Here is a 25,665-nt window from a genome sequence, read left to right as displayed (position 1 = left end):
AATGAAGACTCGGCTGGGCAAGTTTAATCTCATCTCCTTATGTTTGGGGGGGGTGTAGGAAAGTAGGATCTGCTTTTATGGTTACCCCCACTTTTTGCTTGATGTAATGCTGTTTCTGACTAGTCTGACTGGTAATCAGGACCACAGTTTCTGTGCTTTCTCCCCTAAATTTGTTTCGAAGTACTTAGGTACATCACAGATTGGACACTGGTGCAACATGGGTCCCCATGGGCTGAAGCATGTATTATGCCACCCATGCGAGACTACTCAATTTGTAACCACAGGCCTGCCATTGCAGCCTGTGAAAGCTGGTGCTAGCACCACTTAGGAAATATATAGGTTTCCCTATATCTGAGGTCACTGCACTCAAAAACTATAAGTCACCCCTACAGCAGCCCTTTGCAATCCTGAAGGCAGGGTGCCTGGTTCCAAGTGTGAAGGTGCCCCTGCATGAACAGGACACCCCTACGACCTACGGAGTCCATTCTCCCAGGTTGTAAGTGAGGCACTCATATGACATATAGAGGGGCAACACGTCATTACGCGGTGACCATCTCGAAACTGGCCGCAACAAATCCTATCATGTTTGGTATTAAACATGTTGGAATCATACCCACACACCGTAAACGGTGTGAAAGGTATGAATCCATGCACCGTAAAGCTCCTTTGGGAGGCCCTCGGTACTCCTGGTACCAGTCTCCCAACCCGGACAGCATGCCAGGGCTGCTGCCGGTCAGAGACACGTTTCTGCCCTCCTGCTGCTGTGCCAAGCTTGGATAGGGGAAGGCAGAACAATAGTTATCCTGTCACAGGGAGGTGTGACCACCTCCCAGGCAGGATTTAGTGTATTGGGGCAGGCTGGGAGCGCTTGCCAGCACCACATAGTCTGCGTGCAGGGCACGCTTGGTACCCTCATGTATAGTCCATTTCAAACCAGTTCAGGAAGCCATTGGCTCCCGCTCTGGTGTGAAACTGGACAAAGGACAGGGAAGTATCTTCCCCCTTGTCCAGCCCCTCCTTTGGGAGGTACTCCTGAATCGTCCCAACCCTTTCCTTAGGGTATTTAAGGGCTTACCTATGGGTGGGTCCCTAGAATCATCATGGGACATCTCTTGCTTCGTGCTGCTCTAGGTCCTCTTGCAACTCCAGTGTCTCCAGCCTGTGGGTCCTCTTGAGGTACATCTTCCTATTCTTTAGGCACCCCTTATTGATCGGTGCCTGCCCTGACTGCCCTGCTTGTGGTGAGCCTCCTGGATTTTCCTGGTCCCGACATTGCACCTTTCTCCATTTCCACGTTGGTTGCAGTTGCCAAGGCTTGTTGGTTCTCCCGCCGGACACCGACCCCTCAACTCTCGACATCTGACGCGGGAGGAACTTGTTTTATGGCTACTGGTCTTCCACAGAGTCGCCTGGTCCACACAGCTGTAGCTCCAAGTTCACCGTCAACTCTCCTGCAGCACCAGACATTGGTGGGCATTCTTCTTCCGTGCCTCCTGGTCACTTCCAAGTGGCATAGACTCTGTCCCCTCTGCTTTCAGGTACTTCTTGACTTTAATCCACCTTTGGGTTCCACCGGACACTTTCTCCTTCTCCAACATCTTCCTGAAGTCCTCCATTGGGTTCGATTGCGATTTCCGACACCACTTCTCACCTATGCACACGGCTTCCCTGGTGTAGGTATCTTGGTTCCTAGGGTATCCATGGATGGGGTGGCTCTCCAACCTTATGTCTTCCATGGGGTTTCTTCAGGGCCCACAGGGAAGGGTCCTTCTTTTTGAAAATTGCAACCACGACTTATCCATTGACTTGCATTGATCACGGTTGTGTTCCGACTCTGCACACAGTCTCCATGGCGCTCCTAGTTACTTACCTTTTGTCGTTCCTTGGGTCCCCAACATTTCAACATCTTCTGAGCATAATCTTGACTCGAGTCGTGGTTAGCATTCCACTATTTTAGTATATGGTTCGGTGTCCCTCCTGGTGACCACTGTGTATTACGTGCTACTTACCTGTTTCTATTGAAAAGTATTGCGTGCATTGTGTGTATCTCCGGCTAGGAGATACCTGAATGTGTTAGTGAGTGTTACTTAATAAATACATATTTTTGTAAATACAATGTGTGGATCTTTTTCACTTAATCCATATCAATAAGATTATGTCTGGTAAAACAAGCTGCTTTACACTCCTTCTGGACTAAGCCTGAAGGCTACTCTCCACAGCTACCACTTGGAGAGCTTTCTAAGGTTGTCTAAGACCACTAAAATCACCATAAGGGTTGTCTGGATTGGTGCAGGGTGCCGGCTTCTCAAAACTTGGTCCGCAGTCCCTTCTCTGGGGTTGGTATTGCTGGGGTATCTATTCTAAGGTAAGGCATCTATAAGTTATAGTCTCTTTCAGATAAACAAGTTACTTGCCTTCAGTAACGATGTATCTGTAAGAGACATATATTCGTTATAGATTCCTTAACACCCCATCCATCCTCCCCGCTCTGCGAACTGAGTTCTAGGGATATGGACTCCCTTGCAGGACCCTAATGTGGCGCACCAGTGGTCAGTGTCTTTCATGGCTCTGCGCTTCTGGCGTGGAAGCTCATGTCTGAACTGACGTCGGCACGCAGGGGCGGCATCTCAGTAGGCACCTTGACGTCATCCCTGTGACTACGACGCGCATGAGTACTGCTGAAGAACATTTCTCCGGATCCATTCAGATGCCTGGGGGTCATTTTAAGCTAAGGAATCTATAACTAATATATGTCTCTTACAGATACATTGTTACCGAAGGTAAGTAACTTGTTCTTCGAGTTGGCAGTAGACAATTCAGCCTTGATATGTGAAGTCTAGATGCTTGACTTCAGGTAGGCTTTAGCATCTCGCCCTACAACGTATATGGAAGAGAAAACAAACATTTTTGGCACCATTTATAAGTGGTCTAATGACTGTGTATGGTGCACATTTGACCAAATCAGGTGAACCTTTGCTAATCACTGAGGGCCTGATTACAGTGGTGGTGAGACTGCCACCAGTCTCACCGCCATCGTAAGCAGATTTCACGCCCACCATATAACAAAGGCAGGCGTTTTGTTGGCGGTCGGAAAGACCGGCCGCCACGGTTCCGACGGGCTCAAGGATCCCTTCGGACCGTCTGAGGGGAATCATAAGTATTTTGATGTCCCTTTCCACTGGCCAGCCCGCCATGAAAAGCCAGACAGAAAGGGAGTTTGGGGGCCCATGGCGGTCCTCCTTTCCCCTGGTCCTCTGATATGGGCACTTGGGGGCACCTATGGTGCCCCCCGACATATCCCTGCACCATGTGGCAGGCACCGCCTGCCACATAGTGCGGGGATATGTCAGGTGTCCTTATTTTGCATTGCGGCGGGTGCTGCAGCAAGCTGCACCTGGCGCAATTCAAAATATTGGCTTTGCAACCGCCGTGGTGGCAGTTGCATTGTAATGCCTCTTAAGAGACCGCCGACAGCATGTCGGGTAGTCCCGTTTCCGATATGGTACACCCCCTATCGCAATGAGCCCCTAAATATTTTATTTGTTCACTCCCTTTTATGACAAAGCTTTGGGCTAAGCCTCAGTGTGAGGCCATACAGTTAAAATTAGACTGGAATTAGTAGATTTGAGATTTGCAGGTAATTATCGACTTTTTGATCAGATATGGGTTTTGTAATCAGCATCAGGTAGATTGTCGGCCAGAATATGAGACTCTTAAATTAAGCAAGACGTGCTAGCTGAGGAAGTGTAGTGCAAAGCAATCCACTATTGCCAAAGGTTATTGACTTCACAGAAGCAGATTCTTATAAACCTAGTTAATTGGGTTTGGTGATTTTTCAAACCCAAAAGCATGCCAGAAGCTACCATTTCTTATTTATATATTCGAAAGCATTTCTGCTCAGAAGGCATTGCCTTTGAAAAGTGTGGTACCATATTAGCGGGAATGTATGTCGATACTTCGCATGCCATTACTTCGCATGCTTTTAGTGCGATGTTTTTACTTACCATAAACCATTACTTCACAAGTTTTAACTGCGCATGCATTTATAACACAAATGGTTATAAATGTACTATGGTTTATGCTAATTAAAAACATTGCACTAAAACCATGCTTACACTACACTACCATACACTACTTAAACACCACTACACTACCCTAAAACACTACCTCCGACACGACCTTCCCCCTACCTGGACCCTACACTCTAACACTACACTTCACGACCCCCCCAACACTACCCTAAACCCTAAAACACTACCCTACACTACACAAACACCACAACACTACTCTAAACCCTAAAACAATACCCCCAGCACGACCCTGCACCTACCCCTAGTCCTGTTCCTACTCCCAAACACTACCCTGCACAACCCCCTGACACTACCCTAAACCAAAATACACTACTCTACACTACAAAAACACAACTACACTACCCTAAAACCAAAAAGACTACCCCCTGCACGACCCTCCCCCTACCCTTAAATACTACACAGCCCGTCTTACCTCTCCCTCCTCGGTCCCTCTCTTCTCCTTCAGCCGTGGTTCCTCTTCTCCGGGCTTCCAGCCTCAGTTGCGCACGTCGTTGGGTGGAAACGGAAGTGCGTCCCTTTACACACAACAATGTTGATAGCCTTTGCTTCGCAAGCGTTACAACGCATGCGGTGTTACAACTTGCGTAGTAAAGGCTACGCGTTGTAACATCGCATGCGTTGTAACGCTTGCCAAGTAATGGTACGCGGACTAACATCAGCGTACTAATGGCTGTTTACCTATTAGCGGTAGTGTCCTTGAAAGGTACTGCGACACCTTAAGGAACTTCTCAGCCACAACGCTAATTCACCCCCATTTTCCTATCTCAAGCCATGTCTAAATATTTTTTTGGTACTTTATTTCAGAAAACAGCATTGAATGCCTGCAAAGCCAAATCTGAGTGGATAGAAAATGTAAAGAGCCCCACAGTCCAGGACTTTGTGGATCAGAAGATTCAGCTGGAGACAACCATAACTGCCATATTCAACAAACTGAATTCCCCACGTGAGTACCGTAGGAGAGGACAACAAAAGAAAGGCGATGATCTTGGAATGGGTGGATTATTCAGTAAAACTAGTTACCAAATGTACTGCCACGGAGGTGTTCCAATATTGGAGAGTTGTGTGCAGGTGTGTCACAGAGAAGTGCTCAGAGTACCAGAACAAGGGGGATGTGGAAATATGCCTCCCGTCCCCACTTTCAGATATTAGAAAAACTTACATATTTCGCACCTACCTTTTCAAGAATAGATTACGTTCATTTCCTCATGTTCTTCGAACTTAAGATCATTTTAAGATTTCTGAATGCACAGCAGGATCATGGTACATCTCTAAAAATAATATTTAGAATCCAAATATGTTTGAAAGATTTGAAAAACAAAAACATTTTTACTTTAGTTAAAATGATTCTGCAAAGGCTGCTCAGAGAGTCATGTGCTGCACCATCCTAGTCACCCAGTTCTATTTTATTGTTGGCCCGAAAAGTACTACTGATATTGAGACTTTTCTAAGAGCCTTTGGGGTATATTTTCAAGGGGATAGTGCCACCAGAACATCACTTGTAGCAACGTTCTGGTGGCGCTATGCCCTTCTACATATTTACAAAGTTCAGCAAAGCCTCTTTTTGTGGCCTAACTCCACCTTGTAAATATGGCCCCGTTACACGCATCACTTAGCATGAAAGAAGCGTGCAATGGGCGTTGCTGTGGGAGTTCCACTGAAACACTTATTGCTTTTTGGCTCTGCCCCAGATTTACAAGTATGTGTAAATCGGAGGCAGCACCAGAAACTAATGTCATGCAAGAGCAGGCGTTAGATGTATTTCTCCTCGTTTCACCATTCTATTTCTCCTCCAATTTTTTTTTTGTTTTTTTATGTGTGCTGTATTCTGAATTTCACATAGAATGAGCAAAATGCCATTAATGATTATTTATGTGCAGGAATCATTAGATAATGACTATTTGCTACGTCTATGTGTGCTGCATTCTCCAGCACACATAGATGTAACAAGTCACCATTATGGTTTGTGTGCAGTAAGGGACACCTTCCTGCACATAAACAACCATTCCCTGCAAAGCACACACCCTTGCACTTTGGTGCAAGGATAGGTGCATAGGCATGAAGAAGATAATTTTATGGCCAACGCTAGGGAAAACACAGGGGTGCGCTGCATTGTTGTAAATACGGTGCATGCTTGCGTTTTGGAATTGTTGGAGCACACACCTCTGCCAAAATTGGCACAGCTCCGCCCTCCGACATTTCGTTGTAAATAGGCTCCTTGTTTTTTTAAAGAATGCTTATTGAGGACTTTTAAGACCTTTGTTTATAGTTAATTTGACCTAATTTACAATGGTCCTTTCCTTCAAGAATGGGTCCAACTTGGGAGCAAGAAAGACATGCTCTCGGAATTCTAGATCAGTGGTTCTTAACCTTTTGATTTCTGAGGAGCCCCACGTAATCATTACTGGAGCTTGGGAACCCCACTGAATCATAACTGGAATGACACTGCAAGAGAAGTGTAGAGGAAAGAGAAGGAAATTGGAGCTAGAGATGAGGTAGAGAGATAGGCGAGGTGTAAGGTTTAACGTAAGTCGCCAGAAAGAGAGACAGAGAGTTAGAAAGAGGAACAGGTATGTAAGGAAGGGTAGAGAGACAGATACGGTTGTTGAGTGTGGTATAGAGATGGAAATAGCTAGAGAAATCAAGATGTTAGAAGGATGAAGGATGGGCTTTACTGAGTTGGTGAGGTAGAAAGAGGCAAATTAAAAAGAGCTAGATTGTGACCGAATCAAAGATGGTGAAAGAGAGAGAAGTATAGAGAGATGCAAGGTAGGGCAGGAGCAGCAAGTTAGAGAGAGGGGCAACGAGAGAGCAGTTATATCAATACAGGGAAGTCCACGAGAATAGTGAGGCAAACAAAGGTAGAAAGAACAGGAAAGGTTAGACAGAGAGGACCTATAGAGAAAATGCGGTGTGATAGAGAAATAAAGGTGATTATAGGGTGAATAGGAGTGAGTTGTAAGATAAAAAGATGAGGTACACAGAGTATTTTTTTATAACTTTATTTTTCATTTTACCATACAACATTAACTGTTGATGTCTCAAGATAACACATTATAATAAACACTGTGCATTCCACTCATCCAACTTCCTTTAACTTGCTGAATGATTGCTTGATCGCCCCATTCATTAATTGACAACTATCCATGACACCAAGGCAACTTTATTTCCAAAATATTAGAATCACACGTAGACTCTTATTACCTTATGGAGAGTAGTACTTCTATACGTGACCTCGGGTTGCAATAAGTGTCTCCAGCTGAGACTTCAGATTGGCCCAACTGTAATATGTCCACAGCATATGTGTCAGCAATGAATCCTCTTAGAAGCAATGTGGTTCTAGCCATTTTCCTCTGGGGGTTTATTAAGTTAACCACTTCTTCTCACATCTCTAAATCTTCAGTTGCTCCTTTGTCTATTCTATCTCCCTTATGCGTTTCTCTTCGGCCCAGGCCCTTTCCAATGTGTCCCCTTCCCATGCAGGCACCGTTTCTTAGGTTTTGGGATAATGCAGAGCAGCATTGTATTTTGGTATTCTGAAGCTTGATAGTAGTTACCCACCTCAATATTGCATTCCCTACTGCCCAAAATTCAGCGATAAAACCGCATGTTCATGCCATATATAAGAATGTAAAAGACATATAATTGATGGACGGAATGCTGAACAAATCAAAACATTCACTCTCAGTCAAGAGATCTGGGTTAAATCCATCTCTCTTCTGCGCACCATGTCACCCCAGTTTTTATATTATACCTGGCCATATGCAAATCAGTCTTGACCCTGTGAATGTGGCGTCTCCCTCCCACCCCCCCCCCCACCGCATTTAGGACTAGGAGAGTCTATTCCCATATATCTTGTGCACCCTTAATGGAGTAAGGTAAGTATGATTCAGAAAATCGAAGAGTGCCAGTTTAAATCTGGCATTACTTGCTATCTTCTGCACCTGGCAAATTCCACAGAGTGTCACCTGCAGGTCCTCCTCCCACTTCTGGCTGGCTTTCAGGGGTGGTAGAATTCTGTCTTCTTTGAGAGCCTTGTTCAGTTGCGGCACTAAACTACAGTCATGATCAACAGCAGAACCTCAAGTGGGGCAGACTCCTTTGGTGTAGTGGAGAAGTCTTTCCCTATCTCTACAGTGTTTCTGAGCTTTACATACAGTAAGAACTGTCCCTTCCCCAGTGCGTTTGTGAAAGAATGAGGGCCTGTGCCTGAAGCTTTGCTTGGAAGCTGCAGCCTGTGAAATAAGACGTCTGTGCGCCTAACATCAAGGCAAGTAGTCTTAAACCCACCTCCTGCCGCTTTAATCCACTGCCAGACATTCCCTGCCTCTTAATCTCGCTCTTGCAAGTTTAGGCTTCCTTCCTTTGTGACGGTTTTGCCTTCTTTCTCTTCCTCAGTCTTTACGATCAGGGTGTTTTCTCTCTCTTCCTCTCCATAATTATCTGACGCTGAAAAATAAGAGCCGGTCCTCAAAAATAAGTGCCGGTCAAAAATAAGTGCCAGTCCTCAAAAATAAGTGCTGGTTGCACTCACCAGCAACACCTGCCTCAAATTAAGCACTGCCTTTCCCACCTCGAGTGATTCACATGACTCTTTTAATGTGAGAAATACCTTAGAGCAGTGCTTCTCAATCTTTTTAGAACCACAACGCACTTTTTAGAACATTAACCTTTGCAGCCAACCTTGCTTATTGGAAATGAGGCGGGTCATTTTTTTAATGTAGCTAAAGCATTGTGTAGTAGTGAACTGTCACTCACAGACAGCATATTTTCATAGAAATAGCCACTAAATTTGCACAGACATACAGCATCGCTGCTAAAACTATAGTGCACACAAATGATAATGTGTGAATCTGGTTTCAGTGAATATTAATTTTTTGTGCATCACCAAGTAAAGTGTCTTGATTTGTTCTGATTGAATTAAAATCTTTCTATCACTCTTGGGAATTACAAAAAAAATGTGTTTCATATTTGCTTGTCTGAATGTATACAGTTAATTTACAGGTATGTACATTTTGTTGTGTATTACGATAAAATATCCTTAATGACACTACACCTTTTTTCACAATCGATGCACCCCAGCAAGATTGTCACATAAATCATTTTACTTTTCTTCCTCTGACTGAAAAGTGAGAGTAGTTTGTAGACATCAGTCCCCATGTTAAACAAATAAGCAGCATTTTTGTCAGAAACATTGCTTGACATTTGACCAACGTCTTTGAAGGGCAGCATATGTGAAAAGATAATTGCAGAATTTAAAGGCATCTTTATTTATTGCTTGGACTTTCACTACCCAGCAAAATTCGGCTCGGCAAAACACTGCCATAGAGGGATATAGATCTCCCAGTGTGAGGCAGCCTCCATCCTTTCTTTGGACCATAGACATGATGTTTTAGTGGGGAATGATTGAGGTCATCATATTTGTAGGGATCTGGAAAAGGGTGGATGCTTCACGACCTTCCTAAACGTTATTTCCCAAGCTAGAGCCACTTGGCATACATTCTGGGGGCCCACACCCTCAAGAGATTGCCTCCTCCCTGTGAAGAACATTCCAACATGGTGGCCGCATCCAAATTTCCATTGAGGAGTCTCTTCTCCCAATTATCTTCCTCTAAGCACCGGTGTGACACATGTTGCAACTTAGTCAAAATATAATACAATTCTAGGTCAGGCAGCCCCAGACCTCCTGCTTCCCTGAGTCTTTTTTAGGTTTCAAGTAGTACTCTGCTCCTTCTACTCACCCATACAAGCAATACAAGCGGCTATCTATTTCTTTAAAGGGCTATTTAGTGATTGGGCACTTGTAGGTTTGTAATGTGTACAGACAACGAGAGGTACACAGAGCTGAAACAGAGGAGGTGGAGAGAGCTGAGAGAGTAAGACAAAGTAATGATAGCTACAGAAATAGAGGTAGGCATAGAGAAGGAGATGTAGTGCAAAAGAATTCAAGTTGTGAGAGCTGAGGTAGAGAGAACAGATGGAATAGAGAGGTGAGGTAGCAAACAAATGGTAGGGTAAATTCAGAGGTTTAGTAGTGTAATGTAGGAGGTGGGGTAGTGAGAGGTGAGCTATAGAGATAGATATGCACTGTAGAAATGAGATCGAGTGAGAGATAGGAGACTGCAAAGAAATTAAGGTGAAAAGAGATGAATGAAGTTATGAGCGATGAGGTTGAGAGAGGTAAAGTAGGTGGAGAAGAGGTACATTGAGGTGAGATGGAAACAAAGCAGTGAGATGCAGCAACAATGGTGAAGTGGTGAGAACGTTTGGAAACAGGAAGTAACGAGGGTAACATGTAAAGGTAGCATAGAGAATGGTAGAGGAGAGACCCGGAGAGAGGGGTAGTGAAAGGTGGGGTAGATAAAGGTCTATTGAGAGAGAGAGAGAGAGAGAGAGAGAGAGAGAGAGAGAGAGAGAGAAAGAGGTGAGGTGGACATTGGTGGGGTAGTGAGAGTTGAGGTAGGTACAAAGTAGAGATAGGCAAACAAAGGGATGAAGAAAGGAGTGAGGTAGAAGATGTGAGGTAAAATAAGGAGAAAGGCATAAGCCAAAAAGATTATTTTTTAATTTTACTGTCACAACCACCTACGAGAAGTTGGTTTAAGCTGGGCAGGTTAAGTGTCCCACTAGGCTTTGTGAAGCAGGCATTCCCACCTTCAAATTAAAAAACACAATATAATCTTATTTTATGCACACTTATTACAGTGGGACTTTTGACTGTCTGAATATTTTTTCCAAAGGGGCCATTGGAAAGTGGGGCCCCAGGTAAATTACCCATTTTGTTCATTCCTTAAAACCTCTCTGCACAACATAAATAAAAGTGTATGTTTTTTTAACCTGGTCTAAGGTTGAGCATTTGACAGTTTGCACCTTATTTTGAGATGAATAGTAAAATCAGCCACTTAAAACCTACTGGAAAATACCATTACTGAATAGCTATTTTCCTGGAAGCCCGTATAACCACATGTTTACCCTCTTTCATGTCTCCTACTGAAAACTTGTAACCTAAGAACAAACTTTGTGGGATCTCTTTGTTTTGCTAATCTATTTAATAGACTGCATTAGAGTGTTGAGCCAATAGTTAGGTGCGGGGAGCCAACGATATTAGCATAATAAGAGGTTCCTCACCTTTAACATAGCCCTATAGATACAGCACTGATGCATTTTTAATTTAGAAACTTGCTGGTTTGCCTTGGATGTTAAACTATTCATTCTCTTTTTTGCTAGTCTCTCGTTTGAAATCAAAATTGGATTATTATTTGGGATGGACAGTTGCCCACTATAAGGACCAATCACAACTCTTGTCAAGGTGAACCCTCAAGGTCACTCAATAAACCTGAGCTCATCTCCCTGGTAGATATGGCACAGAAGAGACACGCTTAACGTAGGGCAATGTGTAAAGTATTTATGCAGTTCTAAAACAAACTCAAAATGCAAAATAATAAAAATGCCAAACAGTATTAGAAAATAGAGTAAATGTTAATAAACAAAGTGATGACAAAATGACAAAAATCGAATTAGGGGAACCAGTGATATGAAGTGTTAAAGTTTCAAGTAAAAATACCACCAACATGCACGAAGCACCAATAATAAGCATTGGTTGTGGTACACCATGACCTAGGTGTGATTCGTTGCTGACTGCAATGGAGCATGGCTCGGATACACCATCCGGGTTCATCCCAGTCAAAGTTTTTACCTTCTGTCTTTTAAGTCCCAACCAACAACAGTGGTAGAGTTCTAAAGACCCCAGGATCTCAGGGGATGAACTTAATGACTCAGAGGGTATCATGCAGAGGCCAACAATAAGGTCCAGACCAGGTCCAGTAGCCACTGGCCAGCTGGGTGCTTCCAAGAAAGGGCCTGCTACAGCTTGATATAGGAGGTCATCCAACTGACCCTTGGAGTCAACTTCTTTGTCCTGGGTATAAGAGGGGGCAGATCCAGTCGATCAAGGTTCTTCTCTGGTCACAGTCAGCAAATCCAGTCCTCTTTTAATCTTCCCCATGTCCAGATAGTGTTCTGAAATGGGTGCCTGAGGATGGCATATTTATGCCCAGTGGCACGGTGCTAGAACGGAGCGGTGACTACTGGATCTTCCCTAACAAATGAGGTAAAGGTTTCTTGGCCAACCCTTCCTAGTTTTGCCATTTTCAAGCTGGTGAAGATCTCTGACCAAACTAAACCTGAGCTCTGAGGCTGTGAGTAGGAAATGTACTATGGTAATCTAGTTTCCTCCCACATCGAACACTAAAATGTAGTTTGAAGCAGGCACTGTACCCATTCAAACTTAGAGACCGAAGTCAGGGTCCTTTACCAACCATCCTGGCATCTTGTTCTCTCCCTGTTCGAGGCATATGAGCTGCAGATCACACACTGAGGATAAGATCGCCATCTGGTGTTGGGCTCGGATGATTGCAGGTTGTTGTTGTCTTCGGAAGAAGCCTTTGGTCACGAGGTTGGTGACTCCTCCCCTGGACAACAGTGCGCATGGGCATCCACTCCATCGTCAGATTGTTTTTTTCCGCCATTGGGTTCGGATGAACTTTTTTCCGCTCCAGCAGAAAACTTCCAGCAATCGATTTAACTCTTTAATCTTCATTCCATCGACGTCGAAATCAACTCGGACCGGTTCCGGAAGCGGCTGATGGACAGGACACCCTTCAAAAAATGCCCCCAGTGTGGAGCGAAGTTCCCCCACAGTGACCACCACGAGGTTTGTAACCTCTGCCTGTCGCCGGAACACAACGAATCGACCTGTCCAGCTTGTGCCGCTTTCCGTTTGAAGAAGACCCTCCGGGACCGAAGAGCTCGACGCCATATTATGGCCAAACCAGCTCCAGAACCGGAGGACATCTTTGCTCAAGATGTTCCTGAAGATGACACCGAAGATCTCGAGATCGTGTCCGAGGCCGACGATTCCGATGACCTCATCACTCCAGGGCAGCGTGTGAGTACCACCCCCCCTGCCCCTGCCCCATCCAAAAAGACAGTGGTCAAGACTCCGCCAGCTGGGCCCAGTCGCGACCGGAAATCCTCTTCAGAAGCCCCGCCCTCGGGCCCGGCTCCGAAGACCTCTAAGCCTGTAGGTGGCTCGGGCTCGAGCAAACCTCATGTGATTGTGCCTTTAACACCCTCGGCACCGAAAAAACCACTGTCGGCACCGAAACAGGCTTCAAGACCGAAATCTCCTTCAGCACCGAAACGTTCCTCGGCACCGAAGTCTCCACCGGCGCCGAAACGTTCTTCGACATCGATGCCTAAAAGTCCCTCGGCACCGAAGCCATCGGCATCGGCACCGAAAACTCCATCGTCTCCGAAAAATCCATCGGAACCGAAACATCCTTCGGCACCGAAAACTTCATCGGCACCGAAAACTACGTCCACACCGAAAAAAGCTCATAAAGACCCGAAACGGCCGTCGCCGCCACCACCTTCGGAGCCAGATGAACTTTTTCGCCCAGATCCTACTCAAAAGCGGATCTACATCAATCCCGACACTGGACATGTGACTGCCGTCCCATATAAGAAACGGAAGCTGGACATCACACCTCCTCCAGCTCCCATACGAAAAAAGGACTGTGCCACTTCACCACTTCGTCCTTCCTCTCCTGTATTACCTCCTAACCCGTCCCCCCCCTCCTCCTCCTCCTTCTCCTTCTCCTTTACCCTTTCCTTTACCATCCCCCTATCATTCACCTCCTCCACAGGATGATAATGATGACTTGGGGGGAGGGGCGGACCCTGATTTATTTAATGATCCTGTTGATCCACACGACCCTTTTACATTTCCAGGCACAGCACCAGTAGATGACTGGTCTTATCCAATGCCTGACATACCTGACCCCACTACCTACCCCTCCAAGCCCTCCCCTCCTGATGACCATTTGGGGTTTGGCCAACTAATAAATAGGGCAGCATGGTGTCACTATGCACACAGACCCCCTTGAAGAGGACTTTCTCCTCGATACTTTTGAGCAGTCACAAAAAACTGTTCACATACTGCCCATGATTAAAGGGGTTATAAAGCATGCCACTGAGGTCTTTAAAGACCCTGTTCGAGCGAGGGTTCTCAACCCCCGTATCGAAAAAAAGTACCGACCAGCCCCGCAGGACCCTGCATACATTAAAGCCCAGCTCCCTTTAGACTCCTTGGTCGTATCAAATGCCAGGAAGCACGTTAACTCAGACAACTGGAGAAACGCCTCCCCCGGACAAGGAGTCTAAGCTTTTAGAGGCCTCAGGCAAACGAGTCGCCGCACAGGCGGCGAACCACTGGCGTATTGCCAATACCCAGGCCCTGTTAGCCCGGTATGATAGGGCGCATTATGACCAACTTGAGGACCTTATGCAACATCTGCCTGATCCCTTTAAATCCCAGGCCGCTGACCTCATTCAAGAAGGCAAGTTAATATCTAATGCCTCCATTAAATGCGCCTTAGATGCGGCAGACACTGCTTCTCGGGCGGTCAATACTAGCGTCTTACTCAGACGACATGCCTGGCTCCGTATTTCCGGTTTTAAACCAGAGGTTCAAACCGCAATTCTAGCTCAACCTTTCAACCAAGAGCAGTTATTTGGCCCTGCAGTGGACACTGCATTAGAAAAAATGAAAAAGGATAATGAGACTGCCAAGTCTATGGGATCACTGCAGTCTCCTCAAAACCGGGGTTCCTTTCGTCGCTCCTTTTATAGAGGAGGCTCCAAAAACACGGCAACTGAGACCACGTCCACCTTTAAAAATTCTGGACAAACATCCCCTAACAGAGGATATTTCCGGGGAGGTTATAGGGGAAACAATAACAAAGGTCGAGGGCGGGGCAACAACAACAACACCCGCACCTCCCCAGCCACCAAACAGTGACTTGCCACCACTCCCCCCAGACCATTCTACTCCGGTCGGGGGGCGACTCCAACAATTCCTACCTGTCTGGACTTCCATCACCACAGACAGATGGGTAAGACAAATTATCCAGTCTGGCTACTGCCTAGAACTCATACAATCCCCCCCAAACATACCACCCAAACAACGTCCAATGTCCTCACATCATCTCTCTCTCCTCAAACAAGAAGTTCAATCCCTGTTACAAAAACATGCGATAGAACCAGTCCCTCTTCAACATCAGGGAACAGGGGTGTATTCTCTATACTTCCTCATTCCCAAAAAGGACAAAACATTACGGCCCATACTGGATCTCAGACTGCTAAACCAGTATATACATTCAGATCATTTTCATATGACCACCCTCCAACAAGTCCTCCCACTGCTACAACAGGGAGACTTCCTTGCCACATTGGACCTCAAGGACGCGTACTTTCACATCCCTATGCATCCCGCTCACAGAAAATATCTACGATTTGTGGTAGATGGGCAACACTATCAATTTACAGTTCTCCCATTCGGAGTAACAACAGCACCCAGAGTGTTCACCAAGTGCTTAGCAGTCGTGGCAGCGCACCTCAGAAGACAACAGATCCATGTCTTCCCCTATCTGGACGATTGGCTCATAAAAGCCGATACTCACCAAAAATGCGTTCTCCACACTCATCGCACGATTCAAACTCTCCACAATTTGGGATTCACTATCAACTACCCCAAATCCCATCTACAACCTTCCCACTTACATCAGTATCTAGGAGCAACCATAGATACATCCAAAGCCATTGCTTATCCCAGCACTGCCAGGATAGCTAGTATACAAAATCTCATCTCTCAATTTCAAACTCATCCATCTCTTCCAGCAAGAGTGTTCATGCAGCTCCTAGGCATGATGGCGTCATGCATCTCCATAGTCCCACACGCACGACTTCAAATGCGTCCCTTACAGGAATGTCTAGCACAACAGTGGAACCAAGCTCACGGACAACTTACCGATCTGGTGTTGGTGGACAGTCGCTCACTTCGCTCACTGAAATGGTGGAACACCATCAACCTGTCCAAAGGGCGACCGTTCTTAGAGCCTCTTCCACAAGTTGTGCTAACTACCGATGCATCTCTCACAGGATGGGGAGCCCACCTCCTTCACCATACCACTCAGGGCAGATGGACCAGTCAACAGAAACTGCTCCACATCAACCACCTGGAACTCTTAGCAGTGTTCCTAGCACTAAAATCCTTTCAGGTTCACCTAAAGAACAAAACTGTCCTCATACGCACAGACAACATGACGACAATGTATTATATACAGAAACAGGGAGGGACACATTCTCTCCAACTGTCGCAACTGGCACAGCAAATCTGGAGATGGGCAATTCCACAAAACATCTACCTGTTAGCAGAACATCTCCCAGGGATCCACAATCAAGTGGCCGACCTCCTAAGTCGCCACACGCAGCAGATCCACGAATGGGAATTACACCCCAAGGTTCTACTCCCCTTCTTCCAAAAATGGGGACAACCAGACATAGACCTGTTTGCCACTCCCGAAAACACAAAATGCCCAACCTTCGCCGCCAGGTTTCCACACCTACAGTCGAAGGGCAATGCCCTATGGATGAACTGGTCAGGCAGATTTGTGTACGCTTTTCCGCCTCTCCCGCTAGTTCCATTTGTGGTACGCAAACTGAAACAACAATCGCTAACGCTAATACTAGTAGCTCCCACTTGGGCACGTCAACCGTGGTTCACCACACTTCTGGAACTATCTTTAGTTCCACATCAAAGGCTACGCCTCTCCCCGGATCTATTAACCCAGAACCATGGAGAAATCAGACACCCAGATCCTCAAACACTGAACCTAGCGATCTGGCTCCTGAAGTCTTAGAGTTCGGATACCTCAATCTCCCTCCAGACTGTATGAATATCATAAAGGAAGCTAGACGTCCTACTACTAGGGCGTGTTATGCCGCAAAATGGAAACGATTTGCCATCTACTGCGCTAATAATGACATACATCCATTGGATGCTTCCATCCAAAACATCATTTGCTATCTACTACACTTGCAAAGATGCAATCTAGCGTATTCCTCTATACGTTTACACCTGGCAGCCTTGGCAGCCTACTTGCAAAATAGGCAACACCTGTCCCTTTTTAAGGTACCAGCCATCAAAGCGTTTATGGAAGGTCTCAAAAGAATTCTTCCCCCAAGATTGCCACCTGCCCCAGTGTGGAATCTCAATGTGGTTCTAACAAGACTTATGGGACCCCCATTTGAACCTATGCACAAATGTGAATTACAATTCCTAACATGGAAGGTAGCTTTCCTTATCGCAATCACTTCCCTACGAAGAGTAAGTGAAATACAAGCCCTTACACTAGAGGAACCTTTCTTACAACTACACCGTAACAAAGTGGTTCTTAGGACAAACCCTAAATTTCTTCCAAAAGTGATTTCCCCTTTCCACCTTAACCAATCAGTAGAGCTACCAGTCTTTTTCCCAAACCCAGACTCCGTAGCTGAAAGGGCCCTACATACCTTAGATGTCAAAAGAGCCTTGCTTTATTACATCGACATGACAAAACCTTTTCGAAAGACGAAACAACTCTTTGTTGCTTTTGCACCACCACATAAAGGCAATCCAATCTCCAAATCCGGTATAGCCCGGTGGATAGTTAAATGCATCCAAATATGCTACCTAAAGGCTAAACGTACACTTACAGTTCCCCCTAGGGCGCACTCCACGCGTACAATAGGGGCTTCTATGGCCTTCTTAGGTAACATTCCCTTAGAAGACATTTGCAAGGCAGCCACTTGGTCTACCACGCATACCTTCACTAAACACTACTGTGTTGACGTGCAGGCCAAACAACAGGCCTCAGTGGGCCAGGCTGTCCTAAAAACTTTATTTCAAGCTGCTGCAACGGATACAGGCGACCACCGCTAAGGGGAAGCACTGCTGTATAATCTATCCTCAGTGTGTGATCTGCAGCTCATATGCCTCGAACGGAATATGCTACTTACCAGTATGCATCTGTTCTTGGCATGTAGAGCTGCAGAGTCACACACGCCCGCCCGCCTCCCCGGGACCTGTATCTGTTCCAGCATCCGTCTTACTTATACATTACACATGGACATCCTTTCTTTCATTCCTATACACTCCATCTTTTCCCATCATGGCGAAAAAACAATCTGACGATGGAGTGGATGCCCATGCGCACTGTTGTCCAGGGGAGGAGTCACCAACCTCGTGACCAAAGGCTTCTTCCGAAGACAACAACAACCTGCAATCATCCGAGCCCAACACCAGATGGCGATCTTATCCTCAGTGTGACACTCTGCAGCTCTACATGCCAAGAACAGATGCATACTGGTAAGTAGCATATTCCTTTTAATTGTGCCCCAAAGTGTTCGACATGGCTCAACAGACATGTCCAGCAGGATTTGACACTGTTCTGTCAAAAGGAGACCCTCGGACCCCCGACCATTCCCCCCACGCATATTCTGTTGAGCTCAGATGAGTCACCTCTGCTCATTCAGGTAAGCATATTGTTTGTTTCTGGGATACATTTCATACCTACTCAAGACTGAGCACAGGAGAGTTGGCTGAGGTGTATGTTAATTAGCTTACTTACTACCTGTTGTCCTATGTGCCATTATTGATGCCATAGATGTGCCTGCATACAAGGATCTGATGCCGATTTGTGTTTTTTTTGTCGCTATAACATGTAAACTGAAAAATAAAGTTTATAAAAAATTAAAAAATTGCTTACTTACAGTTCAAGCAGGTAAAGGGATTTCTCTAAAAGTCACTTTTCCTTAATATTCATTAAAAATCAAATTTAACTAATTGTAATAACTATTAAAAATCCAATTCAATGTTGGTTTATCTGTATAGCTGTTCCATTTCTTGAGTTAGGAGTATTAGTATGTTAATCTGCACTCTGTTTTTCTACATAGGACAGATAGGCTTGCCACAGTGAAAATAGCTTTTTCGGCCTTGTTACTTTAGTACATGGTAATGAACAAGTTACTTAACTTCGGTAACACCTTTTCTGGTAGTGGCTATCTAACTGCAGATTTTTCAGCTTGGGAATTTCCCCATGCTGCTGACTGGATCTGGAAACTTTGATAGTAGTTCCCTTGCACATCAGTAGGTGGCATCCTGAGCTCCATGTCGGATCTGTCTCACCAAGGATGTATCGTAGAGGCCACTGTATGTGTGCCACTTCAGCATTCTGATCTCTGTCTGCGCTGTTGAACACAGAGATCATGGAAATCAGTTTATACCAGTGTGCAGATCTCTTTGTTGAAATATTATTAGAGCACTGTGTAAGTCCATTCCACAGAACGGGGAGGAGGGTGGGTCACTGAGGAATCTGTAGTTAGATAGAGTCTCTACCAGAAATGGCATTTCAGAATATATGTGACTTGTTCTTCTGATAGAGAATTTTAACTGTGGATTCCTCAGCTTGTGAATAGAAACCAAAGCAGCACATCCTCAGTTGGTGAATTTGTGGAATGGTTCAGACCAGGCAATCCTGCTGGACAGATTGGGCGAATTGCCTATCCTACCAGACCTGGGCTGTCCAGGCAGTAGTACTTGCGAATGTGTGGCGAGATGCCCATGTGGCAGCCTGGCCGATGTCCAAGACCAGCACACTGTGCGCCAGCACAGTGGCAACAGCCTTTGGTCTGGTGGATGAGCGTGCAATCCTTCTGGGGGCTGTTGTTTCGCTAGCCCATAGCATAATAAATAAAACAATCCAATAGGATATGATTCTCTTTTGCACCGGCGTGCCCTTTTTTGCATCAGAGTACCCTACAAAAGGCTGGGCATCCCATGAGTGGTCTCTGGTTTCCGCTATGTAGAAACAATGGAGCTTTTCCTCCTCTTTGATGGGGTGAGGCAGATCATAGAAAGCAGGCAAGTTGATGGATTGCCCTATGTGGAAGGGCAACATTACTTTGGCCAGAAATGCCGATTTTGTCGGAAGAATCAGTTTGTCCTGGAAGAAGGATGTGTATGGTTGATCTAAAGACAAGGTTTGCCGTGCACTTACTCGCCAGGCAGATGTTATGGCGATGCAAAACACAGTTTTGATGGTCAGTAGGCATAGAGAACAATTGTGCATCGGTTCAAATGGTGTGCAGGTAGGTGAGAACCAAATTAAGGTACCACTGCAGCATCACAAAAGGTGCCTGAAGGAACAAATGGATCAGCCCTTTCAAAAAACACATCACAACAGGTGTCTTGGGGAGGGATGGCTGATCTTGCAACCTTAAGACGGCCGAAAGATAACCCTCAACTGTAGCGCAGCCAAGCCTAGCCGGTCTAGAAAAAGCCAAAACAGTAAAATGTCTTGTCAGTCAACTTTGCATTCAAGGGTTGAATGCCACAAGAAGAACACCAAACAAAGTCTCCCAGCATCCTGCGTATACAGTTTTGGAGGAAGGATCTCCGGCATTGAAGATGACACCAACCAATTCAGGAAGATGTTAGAAAATCTTCAATTGTGACCAGTGCTTAATTTGTAAAATATTAAGTGCCAGGGCTCTGACCAGGAGGCCACTGCAGCTTGCACCACCCATCGCCCCTGTCACCGCTGCCAAAACAACTTCTAACCATCTCTTGCGCATGTAAATGCGACAGCTCAGATTGTTCCAGGTCCCCAAAGCTAAAGAAATGGCTGGGGAGGCAGGTATTAGTAATTTTTTTATGTACATTGTTTTCCTAAACAACTGTTATACTGCTCATCTCTAAATTACATGAGCAGCGCCACCTTGTGGCAGACTGCCCTAAGTGTGGTGTTGACAATTAGGTGCCAGTGCAGAGCACCGGAACCAATTAAGTGCCGGTGCTCAGCACCGGAAAGCTCCAGCTCAAATTTAGCACTGATTGTCACCATTCAATCTCCAAGCATTGAGGTATAGGTTGTGCATGCTCAAGTACAGAACATGGCCCTGCTACTGCGACATGAGATCCTCCCATGGGGGCAGTCGGATTGGGGAACATCTTCTAATGGCCAGAAGTTCCTGGTACCACACTTGCCTCTCCCAGTCCGGGGCACTTAGAATTACTTGGGCTTAGACTTTCCTGATCATTTTCAGTACTCTTTGTAGGAGAGGTAGGGGCGGAAATGCATAAATGAGTTCTGGCCTCCATTTCAGGTAAAAGGCGCCTCTAATGGAGAGTTGCCTTGAAAACTCCAGCATGCAAAAGTTTGGACACAGTGTTCCCATGCAGTGGCAAATAGATTAAGGCAGGTTCTCCCCATTGCTAGAAGATTCTTTCTCTCTCTTTCAAAGAGGACTTTGAAAGAGAGAGAAAGAATCAGGCTTTATGGCCTTTCTGAACGGTCGACGTCAAAGCAGCTGATCCCTGTGTGTTCTCCATCGGTGTCGGGCTCGGCGTCGAAGACTCCAGCGGCGGGATCGTCGTTGAGAGGTGAGGAGTCCAGGGAGAGTCATGCTTCAAAGAGAAAATCTACGTCGACACTCGATCCGGCTGCGAAGCGCTTTCGTTCGTCGTCGGCAACTTCGACGTCAGGAAAACATCGATCGGCGTCGAAGGAGAGACATCATCGTTCGACGTCAAGAAAACAGCGATCGACGTCGAAGGAGAGACAGCATCGTTCGACGTCAAGAAAATGGTGATCGACGTCGAAGGATAGACATCGGTCGACGTCGAAATCGGCATCAAGGCAAAAGTCGACGCCGCAAGAAGAACACAGGCGTTCGGCGTCGAAATCTACAGCGACGTCGAGGCAAAGATCGTTGTCAAAAGATCAGGGAAGATCTTCGACGTCAAGACCTGAATCGCTGGCGAAAGCATTACCGACGTCGAGACGAGGATCATCGTCGGAACACTCGACGTCGAGGCAGGTGCCTCCGTGGGGGTCGACGTCGAGGCAGGGGCCTCTGTCGGGGTCTACGTCGAGGCAGGGGCCTCCGTCATCAAAGGCCTCAAACGTCGGAGAAGATACTGACGTCGAGGCGAAGTTCCCCGTTGGGTTCTAGGCCTCCGTCCAGGACAAGTCCTCCGTCGACAACAATGCTCTCGACGTCGAGGCAGGACACATCGCCGCTTATCCACTCGGCGTCGAAGTCCAGATCTCCGGTGATAGGCGTATCACCGTCGAGACAGTCCTCCGCGGGGGAGTACTGCGAAACGTCACAAATTCGTTTGACGTTCAGACCAGTGTCGATACGCAAATCTCCACATAGACTGATTTATACCACATCGGAACATGGTTCATCTCGGCCTATTTCAATTTCACCTTCAGCCTCAGAAGGCTCAGGATCTCCTTTGTCTATTTCAAAATCCAGATCGCCAGAGGTGAGGAGTTTCTCTCCAGCTCCTCCAGTAGAAAAGAGCCCTCAAGTGAGAACGCCGACGAGACCATTGAGACAGGCGGAGGTTCATACTCTGAGTCACAGCCCCACCAGAGTACTGCCTCAGGAAAGTTCTATGGCACAGGCGGTTAGTATCTCCTTAGCAAGGTTGAGGAATCTGGCTCAACCGTTAAGACCAGCAAGTTCCCATTCTCGAGGAAGAGAATATCAACGGCGCTCACGTTCGCCCAGGAGACGATCCAGGTCCACCTCTCGCAGGAGAGAGTCGGTGGGATCGGAGAGAAGTAGACGTAGGTCTCCTACATCCTCTTCGTCAAGCCAGTCGTCCAGAAGAGATTATTCACCCACACTCTCAGATACGCCACCATCTAGAGTTTCGCCAGTGGATGACATTAGCACCTTCCAAGATGTTTTGTGCAGAGGAGCGGCAAAATTGAACATTCCAATGCCTGTTCAGGAAACCACTTCCTCTGTTATCTTTGAGACCCTTCACGAACGATCGGCGTCTCGTCCACTGTTGCCTCTGGTTCCTGGGTTGCTTAAACCAGTCATGTATATCTTCCTCACGCCGGCTACTATCAAATCAGCTCCGGCACGAATACTTAAAAAATATCGTCCAGCCCCGGAGGATCCTCTTTTCTCAGGGCGGACCCTCCACCGGACTCTGTGATCACTGCTGCAGCCAGAAAAACTCACTCAGTGGCTTTGTCATCCATAGTGCCGCCGGATAAGGAAAGCAAGACACAAGACTCTTGGGGGAGAAGAGTATGTGGGCCGGCAGCCTCCAGCATAAAAGTGGCCAGTGCCTCAGCGCTTCTGGGGCGCTACGACAGATCACTCTGGGACTCTCTTCAAAGATTTATAGAAAAAATTCCTCCTGAAGATAGAAAGGACTTTGAGGAGATACTGCAAGAGGGCAGTCTAGTCTCAAATCAGGTGATAAGTGCAGCAGCGGATGGAGCAACGCTGGCAGCGCACTCTTATGCTCATGGGATTTCCGCCAGAAGATCATCTTGGCTAAGGCTAACGGCTCTGAAGTCTGAAGCACAAGCAAGAATTTTGAATCTGCCTTTCTCTGGGAGCTCGCTTTTTGGTTCACATACGGACGACGAGATGGCTCGCATGAAATCAGAGCTTGAGACCATGAAAGCCGCGGGGCTAGAGAAACTAAAAGAATTCTGTCGTCGTAGGGAAACCGACAGGCGTAGCTTCCAACAGAGGGTTCAAACCTCTCACTGGCAGAAAAATCAAGACCAGCAAGGGCAGAAAAAGCAGCAATTTCAGTCCCGCAGATCATCTAGGGGACGTGGAAATAACCGCCAATCCAGCGGCGGAAACAAGGCTCAAGGAAAGCAATGAGCGATCGCTTCCTCCAATGCCGTCCACCGCTCCGGTGGGAGGAAGTATTGCACAACATCTTCGAGAGTGACAATCCATAACCAAAGACAAGTGGGTTCTAAATATACTGCGACATGGATACTCGCTTCGTTTCCGGAGTCCCCCTCCCTCGATCCACCCTGTACATTCATCTCATCAACTCAGGATGCTAAGAGAAGAAGTGGCGACCCTTCTGCTCAAATCAGCAATAGAAAGAGTTCCCAGGGCACAGAGAGGGAAAGGAGTCTACTCCAGATATTTTCTAATTCCAAAGAGAAATACAAAAGCAGAGTTCCGGCCCATCTTGGACTTACGAACACTCAACAAGCATATCAGAAGGGAAAAGTTTTGCATGCTTGCGCTTCACCAAATATATCCACATCTCCGTCGAGGCGTGGATGTGCTCGCTGGACCTGCAAGACGCGTACTTTCATGTTCCCATCTTCCAGAGTCATCGGAAATTTCTAAGATTCGTTGTGGGGACCTCTCACTACCAATTCAAGGTTCTATCATTTGGCCTGAAATCAGCTCCTTGAGTGTTTACAAAATGCATGGCGGTAGTAGCGGCTGCACTGAGGCGCGCAGGAGTCTTCGTCTATCCCTATCTAGACGATTGGTTACTCAAAGGTCCATCGCCTCAGAATGTAAACTCACAGCTGACACGCTGCCTGAATTTGTGCCACCGATTGGTACTCAGGGTGAACTACAAGAAATCCACCTTCACACCAACGCAGAGGATTCACTACCTAGGAGCAATTATGGACTTCGCAGTAGGAAAAGTGTTTCCTTCGGAGGAGAGACGATTATCCCTTGCCCAGAAAGGCAGGCAGATTATAGCCAACAGTCTGTCTACAGCGCGGCAGATATAATCTCTGCTAAGATATACTTCTTCCATATTTAATAATACAGTCCTCTCATTTGCCTGGGGAGGCGGGTGGGTTGCTTATGACTTTGATGAGGATACCCCTGGAAGAGAACTAGGATTACAGGTAAGTAACTTATCCTTCATGGCTTTTTACTTTTTCTCCTGTGCTGAACAAATCTATGTATGGAGTGCCCCAGACATGGAAGACGAGCCACTGTCATGGAGATGCTTCTCTGTTCTGTAGTGCCTGATCCATTGGCTTCCCTCAACAACACTCTGAATGTCAGACCCCTTGCTTGTTGATGTAAGTCAGGGGACTGTGTTGTGTGTTAGGATGAGCACCCTCATCACTAATACAGATACAAGACACAATGTTAGAGCCACATGTATAGCCCTTGGCTCCAATAGATAGAACTGGTAAAGTTTCTTTGCCGGTGACAGTGCTTAATTTGATCCGGTGAGGTCCATTGGCACTTATATTTGTGGACTAGCAGTTATTTCCCTCTTCAGACATTTCTCCAGAGCAAGAGAGATGAAAAGACACAAAGCAGAATGATAGCAAAAGAGAGACTGAAAAAACATCCCAAAGGAAGAAAAAAGGAACCACTAAGAGTTAGGTAACGGGGCATGGAGTGTCTGGCAGTGCATAAGATGCCTGGGGCAGATTCAAGGCTAGTAGGCTTGACATTCGGTGCTATAACGAGCCTCAGAGCAGAGCTTTGGGCACCAGCACTTCTTCAATTACAAATTAAGCACTGCAGAGACCATCTGTCCGAAGTTGAAAGATATGCCATATGCGCTTCCCAGCCCTCAAGTGCTGCATCTTTGTAACATAGTGAAAACAATTATTGTCCCTGTGAACTATAAATTCTTGCCTCTTAACAAATATACCTCATTTTTATTCTAGGTATATGAATTGCAAAATTCACTCTGCCTTCACATAACTCGTAAGTTCCCTATGTCTCATACAAGACTTATTGAGGTCAGTCTCCCTTACAGAAAACAACAACCATTGCCTCAATGACCTGTACAGAGTCTTTTTTTCTTTTTAATGTCATGTTTCTCAGTTCTATTATACATGAGTAAATCATATAGTTACAAAAA

At 46.2% G+C, this 25,665-nt stretch overlaps 1 protein-coding gene across 2 annotated transcripts in view; it reads left to right on the top strand.

Annotated features, from left to right (window-relative positions):
- ANKRD45 (ankyrin repeat domain 45) overlaps window positions 1-25,665 on the top strand; it is a 241,976-nt gene that overhangs the window by 154,708 nt on the left and 61,603 nt on the right. For both annotated transcript variants that reach the window (XM_085600086.1, XM_085600085.1), the window contains one exon: window positions 4,896-5,034. In XM_085600086.1, the coding sequence (XP_085456212.1) occupies window positions 4,896-5,034 (139 nt within the window). The remainder of the gene's footprint in view (window positions 1-4,895; window positions 5,035-25,665) is intronic.

Source organism: Triturus cristatus, chromosome 4_2 (genome assembly GCF_964204655.1).
Source record: "Triturus cristatus chromosome 4_2, aTriCri1.1, whole genome shotgun sequence".
Taxonomy (NCBI): domain Eukaryota; kingdom Metazoa; phylum Chordata; class Amphibia; order Caudata; family Salamandridae; genus Triturus; species Triturus cristatus.
This window is presented reverse-complemented; position numbering and strand designations above follow the sequence as displayed.